General features: G+C 41.3%; 1 protein-coding gene across 2 annotated transcripts in view; it reads right to left on the bottom strand.

The window, feature by feature from the left end:
* The window catches only part of RASGRP1 (RAS guanyl releasing protein 1), a 306655-nt gene that overhangs the window by 17772 nt on the left and 275151 nt on the right, over positions 1-13732 (bottom strand). For both annotated transcript variants that reach the window (XM_073609577.1, XM_073609576.1), the window contains 7 exons: positions 6175-6280; positions 2861-2923; positions 2646-2777; positions 2412-2565; positions 1755-1928; positions 1538-1654; positions 707-982 (listed from right to left, as the gene is read on the bottom strand). In XM_073609577.1, the coding sequence (XP_073465678.1) occupies positions 707-982; positions 1538-1654; positions 1755-1928; positions 2412-2565; positions 2646-2777; positions 2861-2923; positions 6175-6280 (1022 nt within the window). The remainder of the gene's footprint in view (positions 1-706; positions 983-1537; positions 1655-1754; positions 1929-2411; positions 2566-2645; positions 2778-2860; positions 2924-6174; positions 6281-13732) is intronic.

Raw genomic sequence — 13732 nt, 5'->3', positions numbered from 1 at the left:
CCCTACAATGCTATCACTATAAAGAGATTGCAGTAAGCAGCCACTTCTGGTGCTAGCAAGGATCAACAGGTAAATAGCCATATAAAATACTTGGAGGCCCATTTTATTAGAGTAACTTAGCTATAGTTCATTCCAGAGGCATTAATCCTGAATCTGAGGTTAGGAAAATGTTACAATAATTCTGTTGAAATATATGTATGGTACAGGGTCCAACCAGGAAAATGGGCTTCTACAGCTATTGGTTTATATCTAGTAACCTCATAACTGAAGGTCAGAGCTTTACAATAGAGTAAGAATATATTATTTTTTCTTGTTCTATAGTTGTGATTTTTTTAAACTGGTTGTAAGGGCAGAAGGTTTTTTTTTTTTACCTTAATGCATTCTCTGTCCTCATGCCTTCTAAATATTTACCTGAACCCGATCTTGATCCAGAGCTGTGTCCGAGAGCAGCAGTTCTCTCCTCTCTCTCCTCCTCACTGAATATGAAGGCAGCAACAGGAGCCAATGGCTCCTGTTGCTGTCAATCAAATCCTGTGAGTAGAGAGTGGAGGTGGGGACAAGCAGCACTGTATGTGTGTCAATATAAGGTTTAAGTATGGTTGTTCAAAATATTCCCAGTATATTCAAGTTACCTTCTACAGTAAACAATCAGGAACATATATAATGGTTTTCTCTAAACAAGCAAACACTGAAAATCAGAACTCACGGTGAGCAGATGTACAAGATCCATATTGGCATCTAATGGTGGAGCTATGTTTTGTAGCTGAATTAGCTCATTAATATGGTTGTACATGGAGTGCAGTTTGGGTACGTTAATTTTCTTTTCATCCAGAAAGTCTGGCATGGCTGCATATAGAGAGATAAGGTCTTTCAGGTGTACCCCAAGAATAGGTATCTTGAAATTACTGCATTCATTATAAGCTCGTCTGTAATTATCATAATTTCTGCAGGAGGCCAGCAGCTCTGTCATCTCATTAAGGACCTGCAATAAAAACAAACTCAAGTAAAATGAATAGGATAAAGCATAAATTGATCTACCTGATTTATAAAACCCTTAGAGGTGTATTTATTAATATTGTCATCCAAGAGCCACACTTTTTTCTAATTGAATCTTATGTGAAAAAAGGTGTGAATGTTGCTTGAAAGTTGTGCAAATCTTGGGTGACAAGTAAACCTTGATAAATAAACCCCTTAGTGTCATATTGTTACTGGATTTGACGTAGACCCAATACACTTCTGAAGCACACTCTGAGGAGTAGAGTACCCGGTATCTAGTGTCAAAGGCTGTTAATAGCATAGTACAAAAACTAAGGGAAGTGGCAATAAATTAACATGAAATAATGGTAGGAACTACACCAAACCCTGAGTGAGTGAATGTAATGAAAATAAATATGATACATTAGTGCAGTTCGATAGATAGAGATGGCGATCTCTTATCAGTTAAGGTTAACTTAGCATGCAGAGGATCTTCCTTTTGTTTGCCAGTAATATTTTTACTCTGATACAATGCACATATTATGTTAGTAGAGATATTTACCTTGCTGACATCATGAGACACATGAGAACTGGTCTCCTTGAGTCTAGAGATGGAACTATGACACAGCCCTCCAATAACAGCCATCAGAGTGTTGAAGTTTTGCAGCTGATGAAGTTTCTGTGGGGATAAGCCATAAGATAGATTTTACAGCTATGATAATTGGATTGTGTTATTTCGTTTATTAAAAGATATGCAATCTGCAGATGTTAACGCTCACCTGAGCCACATGAATGAACTTAGTGAGAACCTCAGCTCGGAGCTGAGGGGTTGGCCGGCTTAAGACCATCAGTTGAACCCACTGAGAAATCCCATTGCAGAGTGCAATTGAACGTTCCATAGTAGGATTATCTTTCACACAACCATTTACAATGTAGTTCTGATAGTCCGAAAACTAAAGGGAAAGTATAACAAGAGTGTTGAAAATATGGGCATGTGCATTATTCTATATTCTGTGGTACTTAAAAATGTAACCAGGCAATTTAAGGATAAGTTAATTTGGGTAATGTTCAGCCATACACAAAGGATCTTTCAGGTTAGAAGATAAGTTATATAAAGACTTCATGACTGCTTCAAATTATTTTTGGACCCAATTCATAGGTTTTCAAACTCAGTCCATATTTTTGTTTTTCCTCTCTGAAACACAGGCAGAGCATTTACTGAATACACTAAGTAGTTACATGTATCTGTTTTCTTGTGAGAAGATCCACATATTGTTGTTGAGGTCTGTGTACAAGAACCTCTGCACTAACACATTAATTGCTGTCATAGTATCAGTTTCCTTGTTTGACAGTTATGACATAGAGAAGTATATTATAAAATCAAGTATAACGCCATTAAGATGATAAACATATCCTTCTCTGCTTTGTCTACTTACAGAAATTCTGCGAAATGATTTAAATTCTAGGTAGGTTAGGTGTTCTGCCAGTTCCTGTGGCTCCAGGTGGTCAAACAGAAGTGACACTTTCCTCTTCTTACTACAGTTTGGTTTTATTCTCTGTGTCAGTTTTCTAGACCATTCCCGAGAGTTACTATATTATAAGATAAAGAATTACATTCCAGCATAAATCAACAATATGCCAAAAGATATTCACATTTCCTGAGAACTCACATCTGAGCAGTGTCAAGAAGTTGCCAGTGTAATTCTTCCCCCTGTGCTCGCACCAACTCTTGGAACTCCTCCATGGTCTCAGTGAGACGGGAGTCGACTTTGAACATAGTCCAGAGTTCTGTAATCCAATATCTAAAAAGAGAAAAAAGTTGAAGGATTGACCAAAAATGCTGGATCACAACAGACAAGCTTAGTCTATATTATAAGAAACGTACCTTACAAAGTAGCAGATCTTAAGGCAGAGTAGCAAAGACCTCTTTTGCAGAGCTTCCTCATATGTAAATATCAGTTAAAGAAAAACAGCAGCGAAGTCTATTGAGAGCGAATTATAATACAATGTGAATGTAGCATTGTGAACCAAAAATACCTTTTGCTTAGCCTACACGGTGGCTTGTCTAAATCTAGCTTTTATGTTTTAAGGGACTCTGCTTGTATAGTATAATTATATAAAGCATCTCATATGAAAAGCGTAAAGCAGAATGTATCTCTTGCACCTACTCCCATTGAAAAGATGAGATGTAAGAAGGGTGATAATAAACAAAGATTGAGTGTAATTTTCTGTTGCCAGGCTCCTCTTCTCCCACGGGAGGCCTCGTTACCTGCTCCCAGCCTCCTCAGCAGCACATGCCTGTCATTAATGACACACATGCTAAAGTCTTTTTGTGCAGAGCCATATGGAATGCATTGCCTTCTAGAAGAAGACTCACTAAAAAGGCTCATTGTCTCTTTAATAAGCTGTAAACAACTTCTGGCTCTCTGTGCTTAGATTATCAGTTTGTTTCTAATTTATCTGTAATGAAAAACATCATCATTTAGATGTACCCAGTTTCCTTATCTCCAGGCAGAAACACAAAAAAAACTATTTTCTTATGCTTGTGATACTGACATTTAGTGCTCTAGCTGGTGTGCCCTAACTTTATGGTCATTCATACATGAGATACCAGGCAGGGATTGCAGACGTCAAACAGCAAATTGGCTCATTAAATGTGCGAGGAAAACCGCATATGGTCATCTGCACATGATTTTCCCATGATAACCTATGTGATGCTTTAGCTCAGTGGTTCTCAACCATCCTAGTGCCGTGACCCCTTGATAAAATTTCCTAAGTTGTGGGGACCCCTAACAGTAAAATTATTTTCTTGTTCCTTCATTGCTATAATTTTGCTACTGTTATGAATCGAAATATAAATATCTGATATGCAGGATGTATTTTCATTCTTACAAATTTAACATAATTAAAGTGTTACTAAACCCAGAACCTGCATTCACTATATCTGGTCTCCCACAGTACACAGAACATGGAAATGCAAATATTTTATTAAATATAAACTGCTAAATACTCTTTCTCATCAGCAGTATATAGCAGGAGTTTTCTGACTGACCTATGAGACTGCAAGTCCCCCCGACCCTCTGTCTGGACAGTGCTGATTGGCCCTGTGCTGATCACATGCATACTCCCACGAAAAAAAAAACCTCTCTAGCAGAACATACCAAACTGAGCATGTGCAGCCTGACTCTATAGACTCTGAAGAGAAGACAGGATCAAACAGCCTTTATACACAATGTGGAAACTGAGCTATCGGGGGAGAAGAGCCTTGGTGAGAGAGGTAAAGAAGAACCCAAAGATCACTGTGGCTGAGCTCCAGAGATGCAGTCGGGAGATGGGAGAAAGTTATAGAAAGTCAACCATCACTGCAGCCCTCCACCAGTCGGGGCTTTATGGCAGAGTGGCCCGACGGAAGCCTCTCCTCAGTGCAAGACACATGAAAGCCCGCATCGAGTTTGCTAAAAAACAGCTGAAGGACTCCAAGATTGTGAGAAATAAGATTCTTTGGTCTGATGAGACCAAGATAGAACTTTTTGGCCTTAATTCTAAGCGGTATGTGTGGAGAAAACCAGGCACTGCTCATCACCTGTCCAATACAGTCCCAACAGTGAAGCATGGTGGTGGCAGCATCATGCTGTGGGGGTGTTTTTCAGCTGCAGGGACAGGACGACGGGAGAAAGATGAATGCGGCCAAGTACAGGGATATCCTGGACGAGTGCTCAGGACCTCAGACTGGGCCGAAGGTTTACCTTCCAACAAGACAATGACCTTAAGCACACAGCTAAAATAACGAAGGAGTGGCTTCACAACAACTCCATGACTGTTCTTGAATGGGCCAGCCAGAGCTAAATACTAAATACTGAGCAAAGGGTCTGAATACTTAGGACCATGTGATGTTTCAGTTTTTCTTTTTTTAATAAATCTGCAAAAATGTCAACAATTCTGTGTTTTTCTGTCAATATGGGGTGCTGTGTGTACATTAATGAGGAAAAAAATTAACTTAAATGATTTTAGCAAATGGCTGCAATATAACAAAGAGTGAAAAATTTAAGAGGGTCTGAATACTTTCCGTCCCTACTGTATATATGATGAGAACTATATAGTTACTGGGAGCCCACCCTTGTCCATTTTCTATGATTACTGGCTCTTAGGGACCTATCTGACCAAGGATAATGGTTATGCAGGGCATTATGGGTTCAGGTGGAAATTTATGGCCACAAATTCTGGAGTTACACCAAGTCATATCCACCTCAAATCCAAGGTGGCTTTGACCACTCCATCCCTACTTACTGTTCATTCCAGCATCAAGCACATGCAATGTAATATTATTAAAACTTAAGACTCCCCCAGCCCAAGATCTCACCCACATCTCTTGCCTTACACATTTACAGACAGAATTAAATAAGTTAAATTCCCTATCAAAAAAATTGTGCTCAGCCACATAGCTCTGTAAATACATTTACATCATAGCCGACCACACCAAGTTCCCAGACAGCGCGAGTATGATATACAAGCTGTTTATATGCAAATCATAAAAGCCTACTTACCTTACTAGTTACTCCGCTGCGGTCTCTCCTCTCCCAGAAGTGATGTCTCGTTGGCTGCTGACGTCACCTTTGAGAGTCGTGTCCGCAGATCGGGATTTGGAGACCCCTGGCAAATCGTCATTCGACCCCCGACAGGGTCGTGACCCCCAGGTTGAGAACCGCTGCTTTAACTGTTTAGAGCAGTGGTCATTAACCCTGTCCTCAGGGCCCACTAACAGGCCAGGTTTGCAGGATAACTGAAATACATCACAGGTGATATAATTTGCTCCTCAGAGATTGCAGTATTCTAGTCTGCATCTCCCCAAGGTAATACATAAAACCTGGCCTGTTAGTGGGTCCTGAGGACAGGAGTTGATGACCAGTGGTTTAGAGCTCCCACCACTCATAATAAGGACAAGTTACAGAACCATAATGGGAAATGATCCATGGAAGGAGGTTATGTTACCCCCAACACACAATAGAGATGTAGCTATGCCTTAGCCTGATATGGGTGAGACAATAGTGGTGGCATTGGAGAAATGTCTGGTATTGATAACAAGTATATACTAAAAGTTTCAGAATAGACTACAGTACTCATTCACTACTGGGTTTGAATGTTTCCTGAACAGTGAGGGGCATCCAAGCAAAGGTATATATGTTACAAAATAAAGGATATAATGCTCTGAGCTTGCTGAGCAGGTCTGAAGATGGGATCAGGAATCCATGCATTGTCAACATAATCTGTACTAGCTCGCTGCTCTGGCAAACATTCCCTTCAGAATCTGAAAATACAAATAAAAAAATATTGTAGGTTAAGTCAATTTATATATAAACCACGTCAGATAGTCCAGATTACTGAGGTACAAGCTTCAATCAAGCAATAGATCACTATAAAACATAAAAACTCCCATGTTTTATGTCTCCACATTGCAATGTTACACACACTTTGAAGACTGACTATTAATAGTTAGGTTAAATAAGACACATACAGTGCCTTGATAAAGTATTCATACCCCTTGAAATTTTCCACATTTTGTCATGTTACAACCAAAAATGTAAATGTATTTTGTTGGGATTTTATGTGATAGACCAACATAAGGTGGCACATAATTGTGAAGTGGAAGGAACATGATAAATGGTTTTCAATTTTTTTTTTACAAATAAATATGTGAAAAGTGTGGCGTGCATTTGAATTTAGCCCCCTTTACTCTGATACCCCTAACTAAAATCTAGTAAAACCAATTGCCTTCAGAAGTCACCTAATTAGTAAATAGAGTCTACCTGTGTGTAATTTAATCTCAGTATAAATATAGCTGTTCTGTGAAGCCCTCAGAGGTTTGTTAGAGAACCTCAGTGAGCAAACAGCATCATGAAGCCCAAGGAACACACCAGACAGGTCAGGGAAAAAAATGTGGAAAAGTTTAAAGCAGGGTTAGGCTAAAAAAAAAATATCCCAAGCTTTGGACCTCTCACGGAGCACTGTTCAATCCATCATCCGAAAATGGAAAGAGTATGGCACAACTGCAAACCTACCAAGACATGGCCATCCACCTAAACTGACAAAGAGAGCATTAATTAGAGAAGCAGCCAAGAGGCTCATGGTAACTCTGGAGGAGCTGCAGTGATCCACAGCGTAGGTGGGAGAATCTGTCCACAGGACAACAATTAGTCGTGCACTCCACAAATCTGGCCTTTATGGAAGAGTGGCAAGAAGAAAGCCATTGTTGAAAGAAAGCCATAAGAAGTCCTGTTTGCAGTGTGCGAGAAGCCATGTGGGGGACACAGCAAACATGTGGAAGAAGGTGCTCTGGTCAGATGAGACCAACATTTAACTTTTTTGGCCTAAAAGCAAAACACTATGTGTGGCGTAAAACTAACACTGCACATCATCCTGAACACTCCATCCCCACTGTGAAACATGGTAGTGGCAGCATCATGTTGTGGGGATGTTTTTCTTCAGCAGGGACAGGGAAGCTGGTCAGAGTTGATGGGAAGATGGATGGAGCCAAATACAGGGCAATCTTAGAAGAAAACCTGTTAGAGTCACCAAAAGACTTGAGCCTGGGGTGGAGGTTGACCTTCCAGCAGGACATCAACCCTAAACATACAGCCAGAGCAACAATGGAATGGTTTAGATCAAAGCATATTCATGTGTTAGAATGGCCCAGTCAAAGTCCAGACCTAAATCCAATTGAGAATCTCTGGCAAGACTTGAAAATAGCTCTCCATCCAATCTAACAAAGCTTGAGCTATTTTGCACAGAAGAATGTGCAAAAAATTCACTTTCTAGATGTGCAAAGCTGGTAGAGACATCTCTAAAAGGACTTGGAGCTGTAATTGCAGTGAAATGTGGTCCTACAAAGTATTGACTCAGGGGGACTGAATACAAATGCACGCCACACTTTTCACATATTTATTTATAAAACATTTTGAAAATCATTTATCATTTTCCTTCCATGTCACAATTATGTGCCACTTTTTTGTGTTGGTCTATCACATAAAATCCTAATAAAATACATTTACGTTTTTGGTTGTAAGATGACGAAATGTGAAAAATTTCAACGGGGTATAAATACTTTTTCAAGGCACTGTATCCATCAAGTTGAACCAAAAATTTTTAAAATATAAACATACAAATATGAATAGAAGGGTTCACCACCTGTAAGTCACACATATTACTGCAGGAGTGGGTATCTAAGAAATGTAGTATTTTCATTCCCTTTGCCTTTTTACTTACTCCCAGATTCAGTAGGGCTTTCTCAAAGGACTCTGGGAAATATTATAAACTCTTGCTAGTAATTCTATGCAATCAACCTTTTTCTAATCTACATCTCTACATGCAATGCTGTGATATTTGTATCCATGCAAGTCTCACAAAATGGTTAATCTACTAGTATTTACAGTATAGTGCAGTGAACATTTTGGCTTATGAATAACATTCAGACTTGACTTGAGGTGCTTTAGGCATTTAAAGTGTAACACTAGCTAAAACATTTATTTTTTTTAATTTTAGATAGAGTGGGGAAGGGTTTGAACACCTGTTGACATTTTACTGTGGTTTTTGTCCCTGTATGGAAGATTGTCCTTTATTTCCTGTTCTGGTGACTGGTGCCATCAGGACAGGACAGGAAGTAAGGGATTATCTCCCCAAAACTGACACCAACTGCTACAAAAAACATTTTGGTGAATAAAGGTGGTTTTCCCTCACTTCATGTCCAAGTTACTGCTGGCTGGCCAGGAAGGACAGTAAAACATAAGCTCCAATGTCTAACCTCTACAGTAGTCAAATTGGCAGTATGTGCCACTCCACAGTTAAGAAAACAATGTTAACAGTTTTCTTTGTAATCATCAATATTACAGGCTTCATGAATGACCAGTTAAAGTGACTGCAAATTGTAAAACAACTGATTCAGTTTAAAATAGAAATGAAAGGCAAAACATTTGTGTATAGTTAAAAAAAATATATATTTTTTTCCCCCTTTTTTTATAAGTGATCACATTCCCTCTGTTCTCAGCTGCATAAGAGCTGGGGAGGGGGAGGAGAAGCAGCAGCACACTGAGCTTTCCAGTGAATGGCTGTGCAGCGGGGGCGTGTCAGGACAAGTCTGATCATTGGAGGAGAGCACACTGAGTTCCCAGCATAGCCAGAGAACTGACCACTGTGTGCTCTCCTGCTTAGCGAGGTCAGTTTTTAATAGGAAAGCAGAGGGACTAGCAGGATCACCAGGGATTTCAGCAATACAAAGAGAACAGGATACTTTCTCATACAAGTACTGTAGATGGTACAGCAGGCACATATCAGGAATATGAAGTCTTGGGGTAACAAACCCTTTAAGTTCAACTTTCAACAGCACATACAGTACATTAATCTTATATTTATATAAATGGTGATCAGTCATCAGGTGAAAAATACTTCCTAGCCTGAAAGGAACAGAAGTTTTATAAGTTTGTTGTGTATGTTGTGTATGTGACCTGCAGACACTATCATCACTACTAATCTTGGGGGGAAAATTGACTATTTTCTGGACATATCCAGCTATGACCAAATATTATCTCCTTGGAGTTACTTATTAGAGATGCACTGATTTATTGCACATTTATTATTATTATTTATTTATTTATTATTTATTATTTTTTTAGTATTATTTATTATTTATTTATTATTATTATTTATAATTATTTATTATTTACAGGTACTTATATAGTGCTGTCGCAGCACTTCACACATATACTGTATATTATACACTCACATCAGTCCCTGCCCTCAAGGAACTTACAATCTATGGTCCCTAACTCACATTCATACATACACATACTAGGGCCAATTTCTTTGGATTGTGGATGGAAACCCACGCAGGAACAAGGAGTACATGCAAACTCCAGGCAGGTAGTGCCATGGTTGGGATTCGAACCATCGACCCACACTGTTTTTTTAAATGTATTTTTATGTATATTGCCGGGATCTGGCAATACATTACAGCTGTGAGCAATTTTAAATGACATTTCCTTCAGAAAGGTCATTTTGCCGCAGTACTTTTCTAAACATGGGAAAAATGTGCTACTTTACAGGCAGACTAAGGGGACCCCCCAGGCACGATATTTAAAGGAATATTTAATTTTTATTGTTTCACTTTAAGCATTCTTAAAATCACTGCTTCTGAAAAAAACGTTGTTTTAAAAACTTTTTTTTTGCATCGATACATGTCCCCTGGGGCAGTACCCGGGCCCCCAAACACTTTTTATGGCAATAACATGCATATAAGCCTTTAAAATGAGCACTTTTGATTTTTCACGTTCGTGTCCCATAGGCTTTAATGGTGTTCGCATGTTCGCACAAATTCTGGTGCGAACCGAACCAGGGGGGGGTTTGGCTCATCCCTAATCACCAATCACATTCAGATTTCCAAGGCAGGGTTGAACATGTTTGGTGGCTTTAAAAAACTTTTTTCTTTTTATATAAGTTTTTCTTTATTTGAGAATGAGCAAGGTAGGTGCTCCAGCAGCACCAGCAAGTGGATTCAGGGTTCTCCAGATTACAGGGATGCTGGCTACTGCTCCCTCTAAGCATTTCAAGTGTTGACTTGTCACTACCAATTAAAAGCAAAAATAGGTATGAGGCTGGGTTCACACTGGTACGACAAACGCTCCGACATTGTTGGGAGCTCATGTTGCATTATGTGTGAAAATCAATGTTTCCCCATGAGAGCCATCTTAACTGGTCCGACACAAGTCTGTCCGACTTTGAAAATGCTCCCTGCACTATTTTGGTCTGACTTTGATCCTACTTCAGCATACTTTTCTAAACATGGGGAAAATGTGCTATTTTACAGGCAGACTATGTGCTATTTTACAGGCAGACTAAGGGGACCCCCCAGGCACGATATTTAAAGGAATATTTCATTTTTATTGTTTCACTTTAAGCATTCTTAACATTACTGCTCCTGAAAAAACGTCAGTTTTAAAAACCTGTGTAATGTGTTTTATTTTTGACATTTTTTTTAGGTGAATGGGTAGGGATACAATGTACCCCATACTCATTCACATAGGGTGGGGGGGCAGAATATGGGGGCCCCCTTGTTAAAGGGGGCTTACAGATTCCGATAAGCCCCCCGCCCGCAGACCCTGACAACCAACGGCCAGGGTTGTTGGGAAGAGGCCCTTGTCCTCATCAACATGGGGACAAGATGCTTTGGGGTGGGGGGCACAGGGCCCCTCCTGCCCCACAGCACCCACCAGCCCATGTTGAGGGCATGCAGCCTGGTACAGTTCAGGGGGGGGGCGCTCGCTCGTCCCCACCCCCTTTCCTGACCTGCCGGGCTGTGTGCTTAGATAAGGGTCTGGTATGGATTTTGGGGGGACCCCCATGCCGTTTGTTCGGCGTGGTGGTTCCCTTGAAAATACATACCAGACCGAAGGGCCTGGTATGCTCATGGAGGGGGAACCCATGTCGTTTTTTTTTTACATGTGTGGAGTTTCACCTAAAGATTCATAGCACACAGTGCCTGGTATTGTCAGGGATCAAAGTCGGATCCCTGTTCATTGAAGTCGGACACATGTCGGACTTAAAGTCGCAGGGCAAAGTCAGATCCAAAGTTGTACGACTGTTGTGTCAGTAAAGAGACATGCCCATTCATTCAAAAGAGAAATCCCAGTCCAGCAAAATGATAGCCCAATCCAGCAAAGAGACACCATCATATAGCAAAGAGAGAGCCCAATCCAGCAGAGAGACATCCCCATCCAGCAAAGAGGCATCCCCATATATTCAGCAAAGAGACATCCCAATCCAGCAAAGAGACAGCCTAATGTAGCAGAGTCATCCTCATTTAGAAAAGAGACAGCCCAATCCAGCAAAGAGACATCACCATCAAGCAAAGAGACAGCCCAATCCAACAAAATGACAGTCACTGCACAGGCCCACATGCAGAAACCTTGTCAATAAATTTTCCAAAAATGTGATATCTAACAACTTGTCTTCAATCCACAGTAAGCATTCAGTCCGGCAGGCTACACACAGCTCAGCTCTTCCAGCTGAGCTGCAACTGGCGCCCAAACCATTGTTCGGCCTACAGGAGAGGTGGAGTGCAGATGATATCACTCCACCTTCCCCTCTCTCAGGCTGCAGCCGGAACTAAGTGAGCAGCATTGGTTCACTCCTCACCCACCCTGCTAAAGCAATAGTATACTGAGAGTGCTTCTCTCTCATGGTCTCTGGCAGAGGTGCCGGGAAGTGCCATCAGAAAACAAAGCCCTGGCTGTTACTATACAGTAAGCTAACAAGTCGTTGGTTTGGGGGCCCAGGCCCCCTACATGTGTATTGGCTGCCCCCCTCCCCCCGATGGCGGGCCTGACTCAGCATATTTAAAAGATGTCCTGCATTGCATTGCATAGTGGAATGCAAGCGGATGTTGAGTACTGGGGCGTTTATGTGTTTCAGAGACTCCTGGGGTACACATAGCCAAGGTTTAGAACATGAAAGGCATTGACTGGGACCTGCTGGTAGTGTCACTAAGGTTAGTTTCACTTGTCTGGGGTACTGGCAGGCTTATTTGACACTGTTTTTGATAAACAAACACATCAATATCTGGTTCGATGGATATAGTAGCAATTCTCAATGAATTCTTAAGGTACTTATCAGATATTTTGGTTCTAACTTTGCCCTTTGTGTGCTTCAACATTGAAAATAGTTGCTAACAAATATAAGTGCCGAAAGGGACATGCATGAGGTGTGATTCTGAAGAGTGGGAGATTTGTCTTTGGGAAGATAAAACGTATGTCAGGTCACCTGGGACCAGGTGACAGAAGCACTCTGCAGGAGTCAGAAGTGCACCGCTAAGGTAGTGGATCCTAGTACTGACTGCTGCAGATTGAACCCTGGAAGGTTCAGGAAGCAGGTCTACAGGATAACTAACATGGATCCCAGTGGGAGCTAGAGCATAGATTCCCCAGGGCGCGGAGTCTAAGAGCCAGCGGGTGTTCACCAGAGCCTCTAGTGGTGAGGATGGACTGCGCTGCAGTCTGGCTCCAGGTCGCGGCCCCCAGGGTCTCACAGCTCACGCTCACCGTAGACTACAGGAGAAGAGGAAGGAGGCAGCAGGCTGGAATGACAGGGAAGTAAGGGGTAAGCCAAAGGTCAGGGCGACTAGCAGACAAGGATAAACATAACACACCAAAGGTCAGGGTAATAAGCAGACAGGGAGAGTCGAGAACAGGCCAAAGTCGGTAACAGGAATCAGACGTAGGAAACACAGCAAGTACACACGGAGGCTAACACACAATGGTTGATCAGCCCTGCTGGCTTGCAGTGCACAGGTTAATATAGGGTTCCCTAATAGGGCCTGGGGTGGGGCCATGCTTAGAGGAGAGGTTATAAAACCAGTCAGGTGAGAGGCAGCTGGTCTTTAGAGATGAATACATGGAGACAGGTAAGCTGACAGAGAAACTCTATTGCATAACCATGACAATTTATAAAAGTCCAGTAAAGAGACACTGTCAAATTTTTATTTGTCCGCATGTGTTTGCAAAGGGTAAATGCATTTTTACCAAAAAATGTACATTTTTAGGTAGGTTTACGATTTTGTGTTGGGCCGCATTCATAGCCATTTTGGGCTGCATGCGGCCTGTGGGCCACAGGTTGGACAGCCCTGCAGTAAACTCTGTGTGACAGCCTCTTTACAGCGGTCTTATCCACCCCCTGTCTTGTCAGAGCTACAGTGATGCTATTAGAGAAGCTTCCC

The sequence above is a fragment of the Aquarana catesbeiana genome, linkage group LG13 (assembly GCF_042186555.1).
Source record: "Aquarana catesbeiana isolate 2022-GZ linkage group LG13, ASM4218655v1, whole genome shotgun sequence".
Classification (NCBI taxonomy): Eukaryota; Metazoa; Chordata; class Amphibia; order Anura; family Ranidae; genus Aquarana; species Aquarana catesbeiana.
This window is presented reverse-complemented; position numbering and strand designations above follow the sequence as displayed.